General features: G+C 39.1%; 1 protein-coding gene across 1 annotated transcript in view; it reads left to right on the plus strand.

Annotated features, from left to right (window-relative positions):
* Positions 1-21,035, plus strand: part of DYNC1H1 (dynein cytoplasmic 1 heavy chain 1) — a 49,768-nt gene that overhangs the window by 24,040 nt on the left and 4,693 nt on the right. The window contains exons 32-71 of the mRNA XM_076345471.1: positions 325-537; positions 711-949; positions 1,060-1,216; positions 1,629-1,856; positions 2,094-2,324; positions 2,449-2,589; positions 2,856-3,089; positions 3,682-3,888; positions 3,983-4,104; positions 4,475-4,640; positions 4,878-5,041; positions 5,309-5,438; positions 6,205-6,338; positions 6,604-6,718; positions 6,845-7,006; positions 7,084-7,298; positions 7,385-7,589; positions 7,729-7,902; positions 7,999-8,118; positions 8,247-8,367; positions 8,996-9,191; positions 10,382-10,499; positions 11,490-11,705; positions 12,266-12,478; positions 12,645-12,772; positions 13,187-13,340; positions 14,136-14,282; positions 14,365-14,515; positions 14,724-14,977; positions 15,149-15,283; positions 15,382-15,476; positions 15,569-15,743; positions 17,193-17,268; positions 18,400-18,560; positions 18,836-18,947; positions 19,029-19,089; positions 19,485-19,608; positions 19,956-20,069; positions 20,351-20,521; positions 20,728-20,945. Of these exons, the coding sequence (XP_076201586.1) occupies positions 325-537; positions 711-949; positions 1,060-1,216; positions 1,629-1,856; positions 2,094-2,324; positions 2,449-2,589; positions 2,856-3,089; positions 3,682-3,888; positions 3,983-4,104; positions 4,475-4,640; positions 4,878-5,041; positions 5,309-5,438; positions 6,205-6,338; positions 6,604-6,718; positions 6,845-7,006; positions 7,084-7,298; positions 7,385-7,589; positions 7,729-7,902; positions 7,999-8,118; positions 8,247-8,367; positions 8,996-9,191; positions 10,382-10,499; positions 11,490-11,705; positions 12,266-12,478; positions 12,645-12,772; positions 13,187-13,340; positions 14,136-14,282; positions 14,365-14,515; positions 14,724-14,977; positions 15,149-15,283; positions 15,382-15,476; positions 15,569-15,743; positions 17,193-17,268; positions 18,400-18,560; positions 18,836-18,947; positions 19,029-19,089; positions 19,485-19,608; positions 19,956-20,069; positions 20,351-20,521; positions 20,728-20,945 (6,497 nt within the window). The remainder of the gene's footprint in view (positions 1-324; positions 538-710; positions 950-1,059; positions 1,217-1,628; positions 1,857-2,093; positions 2,325-2,448; positions 2,590-2,855; positions 3,090-3,681; positions 3,889-3,982; positions 4,105-4,474; positions 4,641-4,877; positions 5,042-5,308; positions 5,439-6,204; positions 6,339-6,603; positions 6,719-6,844; positions 7,007-7,083; positions 7,299-7,384; positions 7,590-7,728; positions 7,903-7,998; positions 8,119-8,246; positions 8,368-8,995; positions 9,192-10,381; positions 10,500-11,489; positions 11,706-12,265; positions 12,479-12,644; positions 12,773-13,186; positions 13,341-14,135; positions 14,283-14,364; positions 14,516-14,723; positions 14,978-15,148; positions 15,284-15,381; positions 15,477-15,568; positions 15,744-17,192; positions 17,269-18,399; positions 18,561-18,835; positions 18,948-19,028; positions 19,090-19,484; positions 19,609-19,955; positions 20,070-20,350; positions 20,522-20,727; positions 20,946-21,035) is intronic.

Genomic DNA, 21,035 nt, shown 5'->3' on the forward strand with positions numbered 1-21,035 from the left:
TCTTAGGGGTCCCTGAATCATAATGAAAGACTTGTTCGTAGGAGGTGGTGCACTCATAACGTGCTTATTGCTGCTCAGTTCCTCAGCAGTTAATACCAAAAGCATAGTGAAGAGGCATAAGAAACTATAGTTATATAAACTGAAAATCAATAGGAATTCATTGTGTAGTTTCAAAGTTGAAACCCCATCAATGGTCGTTTTTACCAAGACGACCCTGGTCTGGTGCTTTATCAATAAAGTATTTAGTGAAGTATTCCTTGTCAAACACATTTGGTAAAGTGAACTAAACAAAAAATCTTAACCAAAACGTGACTCTCTCTGCAGATCCTGATCCAAAGTGTATGTGAAACTATGGTACCAAAACTGGTTGCAGAAGACATTCCATTGCTGTTCAGTCTCCTTTCTGATGTATTCCCTGGAGTACAGTATCATCGTGGGGAGATGACAGCCTTGCGAGAGGAGCTTAAGAAAGTGTGTCAGGAAATGTACCTTACCTACGGTGATGGAGAAGAAGTTGGTGGCATGTGGGTTGAAAAGGTAAAGTATAAAACTGAAAAGGTGGAATTGAAGTTTATGTATAAGACTAAACTTTTTTTATTATGAAAGGTGGAAAGTTTTTCCTTTTTCTTGTCTTAAGCGAGCAATACATAGAAGCTTAGATTGACTACTGAAGTTGAGACTTAATTGGTACATCATTTCTTCTGTCACAGGTTCTTCAGCTGTATCAGATTACACAGATAAATCATGGATTGATGATGGTTGGTCCCTCTGGAAGTGGAAAGAGCATGGCTTGGAGAGTGCTTCTGAAAGCCCTCGAACGGCTGGAGGGTGTGGAAGGTGTTGCTCATATTATAGATCCAAAAGCAATCAGCAAAGATCACCTCTATGGTACTTTGGATCCAAACACCAGAGAATGGACAGATGGCTTGTTTACACATGTCCTGAGAAAGTGAGTCTTTAATAGCACAAATGAAAAATGGCCAGTACACTTGTGCCATGGGTAATCTGACCTTACTGAGTCTGTGTTCTCTACTGCAATAAATATTTCCTTTAATGTAGAATCATAGACAATGTGAGAGGTGAACTACAAAAACGTCAGTGGATTATCTTTGATGGTGATGTAGACCCTGAATGGGTTGAGAACTTGAACTCTGTTTTGGATGACAACAAACTACTGACTCTGCCAAATGGAGAACGTCTCAGCCTTCCACCAAATGTAATGTTACTTTTTTTACACGACATTTACATGCTGTCCTATAAACTTGTTGCTGTTACCTTAATCCGTACTAGTGCTGTCCCTCTTTCTCATTACAAGCAGAGTAATACTGATCTCGGGTAGTGGTTTGCTGGAGTTAGGAGCTTTTGTGGAAACAAACATTTCTCATTATACTTACTCTGACCCTGTAAGACAACCTTTGTGGATTATATAAAAGTCTAGGGTAACAGTCAATAATGATGAATTTACCTTAGGATAGTTTAATGCTGCTGTTGATTATTCACAGGCTAAATATAAATTAACTTATTTTAAAAGGTCTCTGGTTTTTGGGGGGGAGTTTTTTGTTTTGTTTTGCTTTTGGTTCATTGGTTGTTTTTACTTCAAACTCGTGTTTTAAATTTCTGCTCTTCAGGTGCGTATCATGTTTGAGGTACAGGATCTGAAATATGCCACTTTGGCTACTGTGTCAAGGTGTGGCATGGTCTGGTTCAGTGAGGATGTTCTCAGTACAGACATGATATTCAATAACTTCCTGGCCAGACTAAGAAGCATTCCTCTGGATGAAGGTGAGGAGGAAGCTCAGCGAAGGCGAAAGGGCAAAGAAGATGAAGGAGAAGAAGCAGCATCCCCAATGTTGCAGGTATAATTTAGATTACGTTATGGGATAACGTAGTAAGAAGACTTGTATCACAAGGAGTACTTAGAATTTATGACAGCCTATCATAGAAAAGCTGAGTTCCTCTTCACGTCTTTTTTCTTTTTTTTTAAAGAATATTAAAATATGAAGCATTTCAAACCTTAAACAAAATTATTTCCTGCTGCCTGGTAATCAAATGAGAAGTAAATGCTTTGAGCAGTGTTTGTCTCCCCCCAACAGATTCAGAGAGATGCTGCAACAATAATGCAGCCATATTTCACATCTAACGGCCTGGTAACTAAAGCACTTGAACATGCTTTCAAGTTGGAGCATATTATGGATCTCACCCGCTTGCGCTGTCTTGGTTCTCTGTTCTCCATGTTGCATCAAGCTTGCCGCAACGTAGCCCAGTACAATGCCAATCATCCAGACTTTCCAATGCAGATAGATCAACTGGAGCGTTACATCCAGGTAAAAACAGTATGCTGCTAAGTGACTGCTGTGTTTGACATGTCAGTATAGCAGCTAGATTTGATTTATTGTTCATTAAGTTTTGTTCCATTACTCTAAAACCTGCTTTTTCTGCTTCTTACAGAGGTACCTGGTTTACGCAATACTCTGGTCTCTTTCTGGAGACAGTCGTTTGAAAATGAGAGCAGAGCTGGGAGAATACATTAGGAGAATCACCACTGTGCCACTGCCAACTGCACCCAACATACCTATAATTGACTATGAGGTAAACCTTTCTTATGCTAGAAGTGTTGCTCTTTTGTATTCTTAGAAGCTTGCTTTAGATTTTTGGAGATGAAACTGGAAAATAAAACGCTAGACTACCTTAAATTTTACAGTTTCAGTTCAGTGAGCAAGCTGCCTGTTTAAATAAACACATCAGATTTGATGCCACAAACTATTCTGTGGTTTAAAAAAAAATATATTCTCTTTTAGCTAAGGTTGAGCTATATTCCTGTTCTAAATTGTCTGATCATGTTTTTGTGCTCCTAGGTGTCCATTACAGGTGAATGGGTGCCGTGGCAATCCAAGGTTCCTCAAATTGAAGTTGAGACACACAAAGTTGCAGCTCCTGATGTAGTAGTACCAACCCTAGATACCGTTCGCCATGAAGCATTGCTATATACTTGGCTGGCAGAACACAAACCTCTAGTACTGTGTGGTCCACCGGGTTCCGGAAAGACCATGACCCTCTTCAGTGCTCTCAGAGCTCTGCCTGACATGGAGGTACACAAGAAGTGTGTGTGTGCGCGCGCATGTGCATGTGTGAATTACAGAGTAGTACCAAGTCTCTAATCTCCTTAAAGATTAAAGCAGTCTTGATTTAGCATGGAAATGATTTGCTAGCCAGAATTCAGTGATACCTCCACCTCAGTCAGTCATGTGTATACATAGCAAAAAATAAAAATTATGTTGAGCAGAATCTAAATTTATGTCTCAAGATCCTTAACCTAAAAGCTACTTCCTTCCTTTGCCGCTTCAATAATGCAGAAGCGTTCCACCATTTAATATTTAAAAACCTGTGGTAATGTTTAAGAATAGCTCTCATCCTTCAGTGTATTTAGGTGGAGTAACAGTTACATGAAGCTGTGATATTCTAAGTACAAGGTTCGACAGGAGGTGTTGCTGCATGGTAAATGGAGAACCTGCAGTGGGAAGCAAACAATATACAGTCGGAATATAGGCAGTAACCTGAAATATAGATGGTGTATATACTTCCACTGTGGAAAGCCGAACATACCTGTTTTCAGGACTCTTGATATGCTCTTTTTCAAGCCTTAGTGTATTTTAACTTTGTTTTCACTATTCTCTTTTTAAGGTGGTTGGACTCAACTTTTCTAGTGCTACCACTCCAGAACTGCTCTTGAAAACTTTTGATCACTACTGTGAGTACAGGCGTACACCTAATGGAGTGGTGCTGGCTCCTGTGCAGTTAGGAAAGTGGCTGGTGCTGTTCTGTGATGAAATCAACTTGCCAGATATGGATAAGTATGGCACACAGAGAGTCATATCCTTCATTAGACAGGTTTGTTTTTCTTTGTAATCAACTATATCATAACAGTTATTTTCAGGGAAATACAACGTTCCACTGATTTTTATTTTACTTTTTTTTTTTCCAGATGGTGGAACATGGAGGATTCTATCGTACATCAGACCAGACATGGGTGAAACTGGAGAGAATTCAGTTTGTTGGTGCATGTAATCCACCTACTGATCCTGGAAGAAAACCTCTCTCACATAGGTAATGTATCTAGTAAATTCTGTATAGCAACAGAATAGAGGTCAAAATTGAAGCATCGACTATGTAATCTGTTCTTAATACACTTGTTTAACACCAGCTGTGCTGAAGTTGTATTCCTTGCTTTTTAACTAACTGCTAGTTGGTTCTTATCGTGACAGCTAGCCAGTGGACTTTTCTTGAATAACCTGTCTAAAATGCTGTGGATACTTCAGAATACTTTTTGGTCCAAGTCACTGAGGAGCAGTTAAGCCAACTGCAGTTACTGCTGATAATTTTGAATCAAGCAGTTATTTAATTTTGGCAAAAGATAAAGAAAATAATACAGGCTGTAATTTGACCTTCTGGGCTATGTAATGTGCTAATCTTTCAGATTTTTACGACATGTTCCTGTGGTTTATGTGGACTATCCTGGACCAGCTTCGCTTACTCAGATATATGGAACATTCAATCGTGCAATGCTAAGGCTGATCCCATCACTTCGCACATATGCAGAACCCCTCACTGCTGCTATGGTAGAATTCTACACAATGTCTCAGGTAATTTTTTTAATACAACCCCAAATTCTAATCAGAAATCTTCCTTTTATGCTGGATCACTTAACATGCATTGTTTGCCTTTCATATGGTTAATATGTGTGCAAGAACTCAACTAGTTACTTGAGTTCTGGTGAAAGCCACTGAATGACAGTAGCAAAGTAATATCGTGCAACACAAGATCTGTAAAAATATAGCACAACTTTGGGATGAAGTAACTAATTATATTTGAATTTTTAGGAGAGATTCACTCAAGACACACAGCCACACTACATCTATTCACCTCGTGAAATGACTCGATGGGTGAGAGGTATATTCGAAGCATTAAGACCACTAGAAACCTTACCAGTTGAAGGCCTTATCAGGATTTGGGCCCATGAAGCCTTACGTCTCTTCCAAGACAGGTAAAATAAAGGGGAGGCGGGGGAAAGGGTGCAAAATTAATTTTCCCCACTCCTTGCCAACTTTTATTAGAAGACCAAACTGAAGTGTGGTTCATGTTAAATAACTGGAATACAAATGAGAATATTTCCCTTTGCTTTAACTTAACACTACTGGGAGTCGTATCTATGCAAAGCAGAAACATACTTTAGTGGTAGCACTGCCATGTGATGTGACTATATCCTCCTGTTACAGAGGATTTGTAGTCACTGACTTTTTTCTTTATCCAGACTTGTAGAAGATGAGGAGAGACGCTGGACTGATGAGAACATAGATATGGTTGCTCTGAAGCACTTCCCCAATATTGACAAAGAAAAAGCTATGAGCAGACCTATCTTATACAGCAACTGGCTGTCGAAGGTAAAAATAAATAAATAGTTTGGGAGCAACTGAGTGATGCTGTTCTTATGACTATATTAACATGATAGTTGGTGCCCATCATTTTGTTAAACTGATCTCTAAGAAGTTCTTATTATGATTATCTGAAGTGAACTCTACCACAAAGTTAATAGCCATTATGCCAGGGATACTATTGTAAGATCTACCACAGCAGATAAAGGCAGTATTAAATAATATTTCTTGAGAACAGGATAACACTCCCAGAAAGTTGCTGAGTTACTGCTTACAGAATCTCTTGGATAAGGTAGTGACCCTTGAACAACGTTGATATTGTAAATTTATGGTGAACTGTTTCTTGCAATCTGTAGAAATCCTACTGGGTCAAGGCAGAAGTCCATCTAGCCTGCTACCCGCCTGCTACCCATCCGCTACCCATCTCTGTGACTGATAGCGGATGCCTAGGAAAGACTGTTTAAAATAGATTGGGGGAGTGAGGAAGGAGTAAGTCTGTCATGCTACTTCCTAGTGTCTTCGGTGACTGGCAGCACAGGCTCAACCTATGATAGGTTCAGCAGATAACAGTGTTTAAACCCCATGCCACTATCTGTGGCACTCTAAGCTGTGGACATGTCCTGTGCAAGTTAAATGAGTACAGTACTCTTAAGCTTTTGTAGGGGATTGCACCTTTAAGTATTCTAATAGTTCTGCTTTCATCTACTCATAAGTTGATCCCTAAGCAAAATTGCCTTAATCTTAAATTCCATACTGTATTGACTGATTCTTTTAGGATTATATTCCAGTGGATCAAGAAGAATTAAGAGACTATGTGAAAGCTAGGCTTAAAGTCTTTTATGAAGAAGAACTTGATGTACCACTTGTTCTGTTCAATGAAGTCTTGGATCATGTGTTAAGAATTGACCGGTAAGTGGAGACTTCAGTTGCTGCTCATATAAATAGTATTTAAAGGCTTGTTCTAAAATAGAGTAGCCTGAGTACAGACAAAGTAAGAATGGAGCATGATCCCATTGTTGTCTATAGATTGTCTACTTCTGGCCTCCAGATAGCAGGATCCTAGCTGGAAAGACGTGTCAGTTTTGGTACTGACTTGAAGTTTAGATGCTTAAGGAAAAGCTTCAGTCAGTTGATAACACTTGATCAAAACATACTTGCTTATGTTCTTTTTCAGAATCTTCCGTCAGCCACAGGGCCACTTGCTGCTTATTGGAGTCAGTGGAGCAGGGAAAACAACTCTCTCAAGATTTGTTGCCTGGATGAACGGTTTGAGCGTCTACCAAATTAAGGTTGGCATGCTATTTTCACTTAACAAAAACTGTTAGTCAAAACTCGCACTTCTTAAATATTGACCCCTAAAAAATCCCCTTAAAAGCTAAAACAAAATATTAATAACCAATGTTAAATCTTACTAGGTTCACAGAAAATATACAGGTGAAGATTTTGATGAAGACCTTAGGACAGTATTGAGACGTTCTGGCTGTAAAAATGAAAAAATAGCTTTTATAATGGATGAGTCAAATGTATTGGATTCTGGATTCCTGGAGAGAATGAACACTCTTCTAGCCAATGGAGAGGTAAGAAGATTTTAAGTAAATACTTTTAAGCACCTTTTTACAACTATAAGCTATGACAAAACTATCTTTTGAATTAGGTTCCTGGTCTCTTTGAAGGAGATGAATATGCCACCCTCATGACTCAGTGTAAAGAAGGAGCACAGAAAGAAGGTTTAATGTTAGATTCACATGAAGAACTCTACAAATGGTTCACCAGCCAAGTTATTCGCAATCTCCATGTTGTGTTCACTATGAATCCATCTTCTGAGGGCCTGAAGGACAGGGCAGCTACCTCTCCTGCGCTCTTCAACAGGTAATTGCTCTATATTCCAACATGCATTACAAATACTGTTAAAACAGTACTTTTTGGGAAGTCTTCACAAATTCTTTGTATTTCAGGTGTGTCTTGAACTGGTTTGGAGACTGGTCAACTGAGGCACTGTACCAAGTTGGCAAAGAGTTCACAAGCAAAATGGATCTTGAGAAACCAAATTATATTGTGCCCGATTACATGCCAGTTGTGTATGATAAGCTACCACAACCACCATCACACAGGGAAGCTATTGTTAATAGTTGTGTGTTTGTTCATCAGACTCTCCATCAGGTATGTTTTTATTGCATTGCTCAACTTATGTTGATCTCTAGGCCACAGCATCATGCACCAGTTTCCTAAAAAGTACGATCTTTGGCATTTGAATAGGTTTAAAACCAATGCGTAATCTACAATTCCTTCTTCCCTAAAGGCTAATGCTCGTCTGGCAAAACGAGGAGGTAGAACCATGGCAATCACACCACGCCACTATTTAGACTTCATCAACCATTATGCCAACTTGTTCAATGAGAAACGAAGTGAATTGGAGGAGCAGCAAATGCATTTGAATGTTGGCCTTAGAAAAATCAAGGAAACAGTTGATCAGGTACATATCTTTAAAACTTTGCCCTTCATAAGGCTGGAGTGATTAAATAGATCCCTGTGCTTAATCTGAGTTCTCCCATCTTACAATCTATCTCAGGTGGAAGAATTGCGGCGTGACCTAAGAATAAAGAGTCAGGAACTGGAAGTGAAGAATGCAGCAGCCAATGACAAGTTGAAAAAGATGGTGAAAGATCAGCAGGAAGCTGAGAAGAAAAAGGTAAAAAACTTTGTTAAATCTCTGTGCATAGAAAATATTTTTATTTACAAAACAGAGCCTGCAGAACAAGTACTGGAAGAAGTTCAACTTCTAAAAAGCAGTATTTTGTCTGTGAAACTTCCTCCTAGGTCATGAGCCAGGAGATTCAGGAACAGCTGCACAAGCAGCAGGAGGTCATTGCAGACAAGCAGATGAGTGTGAAAGAAGATCTTGACAAGGTGGAGCCTGCTGTCATTGAAGCTCAGAATGGTATGTTAGCACCTGAAGAGATCACACTATGGGATTGGATCTAAAACTGAAGTCTATGGGAATGCGTTTTGGTGCAGTCTGAGTTGGTCTTGCCTAACAAAAGTGTAGGCTCTTAGCGTGGAGCTGAACAGTGTTGAAGAAATTCCTAATCTTTGAACTCTGATTTTATGCTGTTTATAGTACTGATCTGATACTCGATACTCCTTTTATGGCTTGTGGCTTCATTTCTGGCAGACCAGCTCTAGTTATTTATTCAGTCTATATATTCTTAAAGAAACATCATAATCAGAAAGACCACTGATGCCTTATTACTGCACAGACGGCATACAATCAAGCTGTCCATTCATTAAACTGGATAGAGGAGTCATTGCTTGTAATAAAGATTTGAGTGAATCATTTTTAGGCAGCAGAATAAGATGCCTGTGGCCAGTTGGCAAGTTGACATTCAGAAAAGTTTATCTAGTGATATACAGTAGTTTGAACGTTATCCACTAGTATCTGCTTCTCTGATAATCTCAAATCCCTTTTGAGACCCTTGAAGCGTTTTTACTAATCCAAGGTACTTTAACAGACTTTGTTCATTTTTTTCTTCCCAATCAACATTCATCATCTTTCTGGCACTGGTTAGCTGTGAAGTCGATAAAGAAACAGCATCTGGTAGAGGTCCGTTCTATGGCTAATCCACCTGCAGCAGTGAAGCTAGCACTGGAGTCCATCTGCCTGCTACTGGGTGAAAGTACAACTGACTGGAAACAAATACGTTCCATCATCATGAGAGAGAACTTCATTCCAACCATTGTTAACTTCTCTGCTGAGGAAATCAGGTAAAGTGCAACTGTGAATTATTTATGTGAATAAACTATTCACAAAGATATGGAAGGTCTTAATTGGACTTTTCTCTGTGTAATTGCTTTAGTAGCACTTGACTTCTTGTGAGACTAACTTACTCCTGCATGTAATGAATGTGTAGGTGGTACAGGAAACAGACTACTGAAGCAAAGGTGTATCATGCAAACTGGGACAAAACAGCTGCTGTTGAATAACTTCAAGGCATGGTTGCAAAACAGTGTGTTGCTGTCCAAAGCCACATTATTAGTTGAAAGTTGTTATGCAGCAATAACAGACCAGGTTGCTGAGAGCTTGTTGTGGTTTAACCCGGCAGGCAGCTAAACACCACACAGCCATTCACTCACTCCCCTGCAGTGGGATGGGGGAGAAGATCGGTGAAAAAAAAAAAGAAAAATTTGTGGGTTGAGATAAAGACAGTTTAATAGGACAGAAAAGGAAGGGAAAATAATAGTAATGATAAAAGCATATACACAAAATAAGTGATTCACAATGCAATTGCTCACCGTCTGCCTACCAATGCCCAGCCAGTTACCAAGCAGCAGTCGTCGTCCCCCGGCCAACTCCCCCCAGTTTATATACTGAGCATGACGCCATATGGTATGGAATAGCTCTTTGGCCAGTTTGGGTCAGCTGTCCTGGCTGTGCCCCCTCCCAGCTTCTCGCTGGCAGGGCATGAGAAGCTGAAAAGTCCTTGACTAGTGTAAGCACTGCTTAGCAACAACTAAAACATCAGTGTGTTATCAGCATTATTCTCATCCTAAATCCAAAACACAGTACCATACCGGCTATTAGGAAGAAAATTAACTCTATCCCAGCCGAAATCAGGACAGAGCTTTATCCAGGCTGACCTCCTAGCTGGCTCTGAATCTAAGCAGGAGGTCAGACTAGAGACCTCCCGAATTCCCTTCCAACCCCAATTTCTTCTGAGCAGAGTTAAGCAATTTGTGAGTGACTAATCCTAAAATACTAAGTGCCTTTTATCACCCGTAAGCTGTAATTTCTGAAACAACATCTTGAACTAATTAAAACATCTCAGCTACCAGTCAGCAAAACTGCTAGGAAATGTTTGTCAAGTGTGGAAGGCAGGCCAGATAAAGAGATACTGAACACCTGTGTGCTGACATACAGTGTACTCATGCTATCTCTAAAAACTTTTCCTTTTCAGTGATGCCATCCGGGAGAAGATGAAGAAAAACTACCTGTCAAATCCAAGTTACAACTATGAAATTGTAAACAGAGCATCATTGGCCTGTGGGCCTATGGTGAAATGGGCAATTGCACAGGTAAAGTCAGTACTGTGGGAAAGCAAATGCAAGGTGAAAAGAGTGAACCTGAAGGCATATAACAGTGTCTAAAGGCTCTGAATCTGTCTCTGTTCAACTAAACATTGCAAGCTATTTTGCTTCAAAGAAATCAGTAGAAGGTTCAGATGAATGCTTTTGGGCCCTGTAGTACTGTGCCAGAGAACTACTGGCCAGTTGTGATACAGCTTTTGCACCAAGAAACTTTAGGTAAACAATAGCTGATCCTTTCTGTATGTACTGTCATTCTACAGGACAATACAGTCCTTAGCTGGAACATGCAATGCAATCCTCTTAATGAAACTTATGCAGTCTCTGTCTTGCTTCAGAGTGGGGCACGCTCACAGGCAGCTCTGTTAAGGTCTTTTAGGCAGACTTTTAAATACTTGACTAGTTTCCTAAAGGAATATGCTTTTGGGAAGATGCCCCCAGACTGAGATATCCAAGGATAGTTTCACTTGCCTGTTGGTGTTCAATACAGCAGTATGCTTGACTTGTTAAAACTGTGCCTGCTATGAATGGCATGATGTGTAGGGACTCTGTTTAGCTTATATCTTGCCAATAGGTCCTATCCTAATTGTTCTGTGGCTTGGCTATACTCAATTCTTTACTAAGAAAGGTAGATTAGCGCAGTACTGGCATGGACACCCAGTCAAGTATTTATGCAAAACAGTGCTGTACGCTACTTAGTGTGGTCTCAACCTTTCAGATGACTTCTGTAAGTCTACAGTAAAAAGAGCAGTAAAAGAATCTTGCAAAAAGCAATTACTTTTGTGTCTGGGCTTGGTTTAAACTAGAGTCCTAGCGATTGATAAACAATCCGAAGTTTCTCTTACGGAGCTATTAATTCTTATACAGGTCACAAGTGCCTAAGATTGAAAAGATGCAATTGATTGTATATACCTGAATGCTGTGGTTCTTGTTAACACATGTGATTTTAGAAAGTATAAAGGGCCTGTTTACTGTTTACAGCTGAACTATGCTGATATGTTGAAAAGAGTAGAACCTCTACGCAACGAGCTGCAGAAGCTGGAGGATGATGCCAAAGACAACCAGCAGAAAGCAAATGAAGTAGAGCAGATGATTCGTGATCTTGAGGCCAGCATTGCCCGTTACAAAGAAGAATATGCAGTACTGATTTCGGAGGCTCAAGCTATTAAGGCAGACTTGGCTGCTGTAGAAGCAAAAGTAAGACTCTCATATATCAGTAATTTTCTGTTCCTTAATCTTTGACAGTCAGAAATTGAACCATTCTTCAAACTTGTGAGCAGACTTGGTTGCTTTCCCTGTGCAGTGCATCTGAGTTGTCTGTTTCATCCCTGGATCTCACGAACTTCTTAATCTACTGAAACCTGGCTGGAGTTAGAAATATCAAATCATGTTGCCAATTGATTAATGAGACAGTTCACACAAGGCTTAAAATAAGTGGGAAGCCTTTGGAAAGAGGCATGGATGTAGTGCAATTGTAATGTTTTAACTGAACTTTACTGGGGGAGCGGAATTCCCAATGTACTTGATCTAATTATTAGCATGTCATTACTATGCCAGTACTTACACTTTTAAATTCTTCCAAGTAACAATTGAATACCAACATAATAAATCAACACTGAAGTGAAGAAACACAAATCTAATTTAATTCTGAGCTTTTAAATTTAACTTGGGCCTTGAGTCAATATAAGTGTCCCAAGACACATTTAATACTGTAACAATTCATCATCTAAAGAGATTACTTCACCACTTACTTCTAGGTAAACCGTAGCACAGCTCTTCTGAAGAGTCTTTCTGCTGAACGTGAAAGATGGGAAAAGACAAGTGAAACTTTCAAGAACCAGATGTCTACTATTGCAGGAGACTGCTTACTTTCAGGAGCTTTTATTGCTTATGCTGGCTACTTTGATCAGCAGATGCGTCAGAACCTGTTCACTACGTGGTCTCACCATTTGCAGCAAGCAAATATCCAGGTAAAGATAGCAATTTACTGCAACAGTTAAAGAAGCTTTAAGATTGCTAAGTAAAGAATGGAGCTATTGGAAAAGAATACCTTGCAGAGCTGCATTTAGTCAAAATGTCTTCACCAGCTAGCTGGAGAATCCTTAGTCAAATACTAACTGTATGTACTTCTTGCAGTTCCGTACAGACATTGCAAGGACAGAGTACCTTTCCAACGCAGATGAGCGGCTTCGCTGGCAAGCAAGTTCTCTACCTGCAGACGACCTGTGCACTGAGAATGCCATCATGCTCAAGCGGTTTAATAGGTATTTCATTCTAAGATGTAGAATTCTAAAGTGATGTTCTCACAGCAGGCCGGATTTTGCACCTATCAAAGAAACACAGTAACTCTTTCAAAGCACTGTTTCACTGTTGTGAGAGCTTCTAATGTTTGTAAAAGCTTCTCAACCATGTGTAAACATAAAAACTCTCATCTTTTCTTGCCTGTTTTGTTACGCTTAGCTGTTAAAATTAAGTTGGCTTGAACTGAAGCTATTTTGTTGTCCAAATACAGACTTATCTTTCAAAACTGAACTAAGTCGTTGAACCTGACCAACTTTTTCCTTCAGTATACAAGCTTTTAGAGTTGAGACTAATAATACAACCTAAATTCATAAAACTGCTTAGAGGCTCTCTGCAGTCAAAACCCAAATAATGAAAGTGTTTTATTACTAACTTAGGTATCCATTGATCATTGATCCCTCCGGGCAAGCTACAGAGTTTATCATGAATGAATATAAAGACCGTAAGATAACTCGTACTAGTTTCTTGGATGACGCTTTCAGGAAGAACTTGGAAAGCGCCTTGAGATTTGGTAACCCACTTCTGGTACAGGTTAGTTGTATGATCATGTAGAAACTATTTAAAATGACTGAATTCTGCCCTGTGTGCTAGAGAAGTTTGCAATTGTTTTGTTAGTAAGATGCAAACTTTATTTTCAAACCATAATTTAACAAGTAAACTAGTACTGAGTGATATGTGAGGTGTTAGTCCTGAGAAAAATATGATTAGTGAGAAGCACAGTCAAAAGAAGGTATTTCCTTTTTTCCACCATTTTAAGATCAAATGCTTTTATTTTCAAATGATCTTTCTTTATTTCCACTCTATAAAATGACTTGCAACCTGCCTGTCTGTTCCTTTGTTCCCATATGCTATCTCTAGTCGTAGGTAATAGCACCTAATATGGCTAGTTATCTAGAATTAAATCTGTTCTGAGTAGCAGGAAGAAGTTTCAGTAATACAAAGAAAGAGGCAACTGTAGGAATAGTTGACTTTCACTTGAGATGGCTATATTTTTCATTTCTTAATATGGAAATGGTAAAACAAAGGATTAGCTCACAGATGAGATCAGTAACTATTGCTTGTGCTGCTTAGAATAGGGCTTATTACGCGTTAGAACTAACACAATAATAATACTCCCCTACTGAGATATTGTATGGTAATAGCCTAAACTCTGTGCTTGTGTACTTCAACTACAAATCTAAAGTGGAAATACCTTCTGAATGTCATCCGTATTCAAAACCAACTGCAAACTGATAGCTACCAGAGCTTTAAGCCCCAGCTGGATCAGGATTTTTAGCTTGAGACACTTGCAAGAAATAGAATCTCTTAACATATCTCTGCTTCTAGGATGTGGAGAGCTATGATCCAGTTCTGAATCCTGTTCTGAATCGTGAAGTCCGGAGAACTGGAGGCAGAGTTCTGATTACTCTGGGAGACCAAGATATTGATTTGTCACCATCCTTCGTTATCTTCCTCTCCACCAGAGATCCAACAGTAAGTAAAACAAAAGGCTGTCCTGTTTGTAGAAATGGTATGTCAGAGAGCTGAAAAAGTTTTTTCATGTTTCCTCTGATAGGTTGAATTCCCACCAGACCTTTGCTCTCGTGTTACATTTGTGAACTTCACGGTAACTCGCAGCAGCTTACAGAGCCAGTGTCTGAATGAAGTCCTGAAAGCTGAAAGACCAGATGTTGATGAAAAACGCTCTGACCTCCTCAAGCTTCAGGGTATGCTCACCAAAACTAAAGTAACTTCCTCCTGTTCTAAAAGAATACAGTCAGTTTACTGTAGCTGTAGAAATACATAGTGAAATACCTTTATAGCTGATACTTTTGCTTTTTCAGGATGTCCAATGGCAAAGTATACACAATTCATATAATTCTTAAAAGCTAATACATCTATACAATATGTAACGTAATTTTTCTTCTAATTAAGGTGAATTTCAGCTGCGCTTGCGTCAGTTAGAAAAATCCCTACTACAAGCGCTTAATGAAGTGAAGGGACGTATCCTGGATGATGACACCATCATTACCACGCTTGAGAACCTGAAGAAGGAAGCAGCAGAGGTCACCAGAAAAGTAGAAGAGACTGATATTGTAATGCAAGAAGTGGAGACTGTTTCTCAGCAGTACTTGCCTCTTTCTACAGCATGCAGCAGTATCTACTTTACTATGGAGTCACTGAAGCAGGTAGGATGAGTTCTTCTTCCTACTAGAAGCTTCATGTATTTACTGTTCAAAGCTAAACAGGCACTGCCTAATTCCAGCCCTGGCTGCTGTATTGCAGTTTGGTAGGCATAAGCCATTGACTGTCAAACAGCAGGACTCTAGAGAGAAAAAACAAACTCTTTTGCCTTGCAGATACATTTCCTGTACCAATACTCTCTCCAGTTTTTCTTGGACATCTATCACAACGTCTTGTATGAGAACCCAAATCTGAAGGGAATTACAGACCATACTCAGCGTCTCTCAATCATCACAAAGGATCTCTTTCAGGTTCAATTTTTTAATTAGTAAATGTAATTCTTCAATCATTTTTGAAGGGTCAGAGTTCAAGGCTGCTTCTGCTACTAACTTCACTGTTTTGTTGGTAGGTGGCTTTCAATAGAGTGGCACGTGGCATGCTGCATCAAGATCATATAACATTTGCTATGTTGCTGGCCCGGATTAAACTGAAAGGCACTATTGGGTAAACGTTTGTTTTCTCACTTCGCTTTAGTTGAAAAAGGGAGGGACGTCTTGAAGGCACCTAGCTAAAGTCGTCTTTTTCCTTAACATTAGGGAGCCTACATATGATGCAGAATTCCAGCATTTCTTGAGAGGGAAGGAGATTGTACTAAACACTGCATCTCTCCCAAAAATCAGTGGTTTGACTGTAGAGCAAACAGAAGCAATGATGAGGTTGAGCTGCCTTCCTGCATTTAAGGACCTTGTTTCAAAAGTTCAAGCTGATGAGGTAAGTGTTGACTAGGGTTTGTTTCTGCACTAAACTACCTGGTAAAGCTTTTTAGGTGTCTGCTTTGAGAGCTTTATGCTTACAAGTAAGCTCTCCTAGTATGAGAAAGGAAGCCTTACAGGTTAACTAGTTGTAGTTGTTGTGGAAATGAATGTTCTTACTTCATTTGTAATCAAGCTATGAAACTTGAGTTGTAAATACCAGCATCGTTCATTACTCGGCCTTGGAAGCACCCTCACCATTCATCTAACTTTGCGGTCAGCTTTGGTTCCTGTGGTAGCAGAAAGCGTGATACTGTGTGTCTTTTACTGTTTCGCTATTGTGTGATAATTATGCAGTAGAGGGGAGCAGCCCTAGCCATACATAACATCATTATGGTGGGCTCTTGGACATTACTATTTGGAATAAATTTGGATAGTGCTCAGCTGCTGAACACTTTGCTCCTTCTGATGACCTAAGTGTTCCAAGAATACATCTGTGTCCTGACTGTGAAACTGTATGTTCCAAAATATGTCCATATCTTAAATAGTACCTGTTTGGTTGCCCTGCCTAGTTTTTATATTAAAAGTTGAATTCTCTTTGCTATGTCTAATTTTCCTCAAACTCTTCAACCTGGGGTAAAATAATGTATAGCTTGGGCTGGGACTTTGTAGAGATCGGTAGAATCAGGGGTGCTGGAGGCAATGCAGAATTAGGGGATATCAGTGAAATAACTGGACACATCTAAAGAAAGCATAATAGACAAAGCATAATTTGAGTTTTACATGTGGATTTTTGTTTAAAAAAAAACAACTTGGAGAAATGCATTGAAGAAAAATTAGTCGAGAACTTACTAAATATGCTAGTCAAATTGCAGTCTTGCTCAGGGAAACATTCAAACCATTTATATATGAAACACTCAAACCATTTATATCTAGAAGCCTTGGAAAAGACCAAACTATGTTGAGTGTTGGACAATATTTGGGGCTAAGTTTAATGTTTGACTTAAGCACTATTATATTAATGAAATTCTCTTTAACAATGTTAGCCCTGTCTTACTTCTCAAGACTTATTCATAGACGGAAGCTCAAATGCTTCATCTGGTACTCCATCTAAATTTTTATTCTAAAGACAGATGGTAAGATATGAGCATTAAATGGGAAAAATCTTACGAACTTGTGCATTTCATTGTTTAGACATTTAACTACTTACTAAAATTTTTAAAGATCTGTTTGCAAATCCAAAACTAGTAGACTTTGGACTGTACCAAGTTCAACCCTACCCTAGCAATCTTTGTTTCCTACTGAAAGTTGGTATGTAGCTGAACACTTCTGCAGTACATTAAATTCTAGATTTTTAAGGCTGAGATTGAACATCTCTGTTGCACCGTGAACAGGACCTGCACCTTGCAGCAGATTTTTGATGCCATGAAACTCCATTTCAAGTTTTTTGCATTTTCTTTCAATATAGCAATTCTGTATCTGGCTGGATAGCAGTTCACCAGAGCAGACTGTACCATATCTTTGGACTGAAGAAAAACCTGCAAGTAAGTTAAGTCGCACTATTGTCCACACCAATCCTACTGTACTGACTTTAATCTAAGTAGAATTACTATGATTTTAAAGCAATTCTAAAGTAGAACTTCAATTTGGACCTTAATGCCTGGGAAAATCATAAAGTTGGGATCATGGAAAAACCTCAAGTTTGGTGTTTTCATTTGGTTTGTTTAACAAAAAAACAAAACAAAACACTTTTTTTTAAGCAATAGTCACTACACTTGGTTCCTGCACCTTAACCTGTGATCTGGTCTTCCATTGAGGATGAAACGTACTTCCACAATCTCATTAGATTGCATAATAGTTTGGATTAACCTTAGTCATTGCAAATCTGGAGGCAGCTCAATACCCTAAAGAGCTCCAAGACACAGATTTTCTGAGGACAGGGCTGGTCTACTGGAATGTTTCTTCCTGCAGTTGTATCTAAGCATGAAGTCTTAATTCTTGCTGCATTAGTTGTTAGTGCTAATTTGTTAAGAGTTAGAACTTAAGGATATGACTGTTGACCTTCAACCCTTCCCCTGTCTGAAAGGTGTTTGCCATCTGTGATCATTCAGGGCTCATTCCTGTAGGTGGCTTTCTAAATTAAGAATTCTAAGCTTGTATTTACTAGCTACCATAAAGCTTGACTGTTAATGTAGAGTTGCTTCAGTTATCTATCCTATCCATGCTAGACAAGTATTTAATACTTCAAAATCTAGCAGAACAGCAGATTATTGAATGAGTTGAGGAGATGTGATCTGTTGTCCCTGGAAGTTAAAATCACTTCATGGCAATACTTCTAGACTGTAGATTTTGTAAACCAGTAGCATTCCAGTAGAATCCAAAAGCATCTTGTCAAGGTAGGCTTTTAAAGGGCTCACAACATGAGCAATTAAGCAGGTAATTAAAATGTCGCAGAAGACAAACCAACTGACAATGGTAAGTTTCTTTTGACTGTCAAAGTGAAGACAGAATATAAGCATTCCATTACTATGTTGCAACAGATCTTTCAAAGGGATAATTAACTCTCTAAATATCTGGTTTTCAGAACAGGATGGGAAAAATTGAATGGAGAATTGAAAAGAGGAGGGTGTTGAGGATGGTTTTACCTGTCCATCTAATCCTGTCTCCCCTTTCAGCTCCTATTGGACAGGCCATTCATCGCTTGCTTCTGATCCAGGCCTTCCGTCCAGATCGTTTGTTGGCGATGGCACATACCTTTGTTTCAACAAATCTTGGAGAGTCGTTCATGTCCATTATGGAGCAGCCTTTAGATCTGACACACATCGTAGATACAGAGGTAACCTGCCTGTTTTTGAAAGGCTAAAATCGTGAGGTAATGCTCAGTGCCACTTTGCATGAGTTCCGTAGTGAGTAAAGCTATCCACTGGAACATTTCTTCCACTTATCCTTCTCCCCAAGGTATGAAGAACGGATTATTTTCTTACTTGTTAATGTAAAACTATGAGTAGCATAATGTCTTTAGTTGGCCAGAGGGAAGAAAAACTGAGCTTACTACATTCTTGTATTCATGTAGTGACTGATTCATATCCTTTTAAACTTCTCGGACAATAGGTGAAACCTAATACCCCTGTGCTGATGTGTTCAGTGCCTGGTTATGATGCCAGTGGTCATGTTGAAGACCTTGCAGCTGAGCAGAATACACAGATTACTTCTATTGCTATTGGTAAGAACATGCCATATTTCATCATCTAAGCATAAATGAAATTGTTAGCAGAAAGAGCTTTAACAATCTTCTGTCTTTTAGGTTCTGCTGAAGGGTTTAACCAAGCAGATAAAGCAATAAACACAGCAGTGAAATCTGGAAGGTAAGTTCTATCTCCTTTTTAGCTAGAATACTGCCTAGTAGAAAGGTAAATGGGCAGGGGGCAGAGAGGGAAATAATCTATTGGGTAAATAGGTAAAACTGGTTTAAAAAAATCGGGACTGTCTTCTAAACTGAAATTTGTAATAACTTAAGCACAGCTGTTCACAACTTATATTTCATTTAAATATTTTTCAAGAGAAGTAGGTTGTATCTGCAAAACAGAAAAGTTACCTCATTTACAGTAGACAGTAGCTGATTCTATGTAGAAGACAGGTTTTAAAGAAGGAGGAAAATCTGTAGCATTAATATCATATTCTGTTACTCTTTGTGGTGATTATAGCCAAGATCTGTAAGCTGTACACTAAAAAGCACTTGTTCTTTTTCAAAACTTCACAGATGGGTAATGCTGAAGAACGTTCACCTGGCTCCTGGTTGGCTCATGCAACTAGAAAAGAAGCTACATTCCCTACAACCTCATGCTTGCTTCAGGCTCTTCCTTACCATGGAGATTAATCCAAAGGTAACACTGATCTGAAATTTGATGCTCTGGTAGAATAATTGCCGTGCAGAGCCAGGAGTGCTACCCAGGGAAGGTTTTCTCATTACTGCCTTTCTGCATTAAAGGGGGAGGAGAATACGTGCTTGTCAGGGTAGTTACTAGCCTTGGATTCTGATAACTTAATTGTAGCTGAAAACTTCATACCATTCCTTTTGCTGCTTCTCCTACCCTCCCAAAGAAAGGCAGGACATCACTGTGTGTGCTCACAGTGAGATTTTGAATCTAATGCAAACTGTGCTGTTAGAGAGATTTAATTTAGTGAAGGCTAAAAGAGTTGGATTTGAGTTTATTGATCTTTTCTCTTCTAGGTGCCAGTGAATTTGTTACGTGCTGGCCGGATCTTTGTGTTTGAACCTCCTCCTGGTGTAAAGGCAAACATGCTGAGGACTTTCAGTAGCATTCCCGTTTCTAGAATGTGCAAGGTAAGGCTGCAGCTTGTGTGGGTGAAAGGAGATGTCAGAACGTGTTCGTTAAAATCTTACCTTAGAAAAAGAGGATAAAACTTCAGCTTCTAAGATGTACATAGAATGTTTTGTTCTCACAGAAGTACTGTAGTAGTTGCTCCTTCTGTTGGTAGAATGTATTCAGTTTTGGCAGCAGTCTAGCATTAAATCTGATCTTTTCTAGCCTTCTAGCAAGCTTTGATTATCAGTTCACTTGTGTAATAAGTGTGTGTGTATTTTTCTTTCTCTCCACTTCCTAGTCTCCAAATGAGCGTGCTCGTTTATATTTCCTCCTTGCCTGGTTCCATGCCATTATCCAAGAGCGTTTGCGCTATGCTCCATTGGGTTGGTCCAAGAAGTATGAATTTGGAGAATCTGATCTGAGATCTGCCTGTGACACAGTAGATACATGGCTGGATGATACAGCGAAGGCAAGTAGTTTTGTGTACTTAGGTACAGGTAATACTTGGATTACTTAAGATCTTCAGTGAGGCAGTCTGTTCTGGAAACATTTAGTAAGTTAGATGGGCTCAAATAACTTGGTGGCAATTTAACTTAGTTCTTGAATTTGATTCCTCTATCAGAGGAGAGGTGAAAAGGATTGTTTCCTGCTAATTACATTGCATTTTATTTATAGGGTCGCCAAAACATCTCACCTGATAAAATCCCCTGGTCTGCATTAAAGACACTGATGGCACAGTCTATCTATGGAGGTCGCGTCGATAATGAATTTGATCAGCGTTTGTTAAATACGTTCTTGGAACGTCTGTTCACTACTTTAAGTTTTGATAGTGAATTCAAACTGGCTTGCAAAGTTGATGGACACAAAGATATTCAGATGCCAGATGGAATCAGGTATCACTTTTGTCCTTATCCTGATCTCTATGTACAACTTCTCTTTTTAAAATAAATAAAAAAAAAACAAAAACAAAAAAAAAAAAACAA

This window comes from Aptenodytes patagonicus, chromosome 7 (genome assembly GCF_965638725.1).
Source record: "Aptenodytes patagonicus chromosome 7, bAptPat1.pri.cur, whole genome shotgun sequence".
NCBI classification, from domain to species: Eukaryota; Metazoa; Chordata; class Aves; order Sphenisciformes; family Spheniscidae; genus Aptenodytes; species Aptenodytes patagonicus.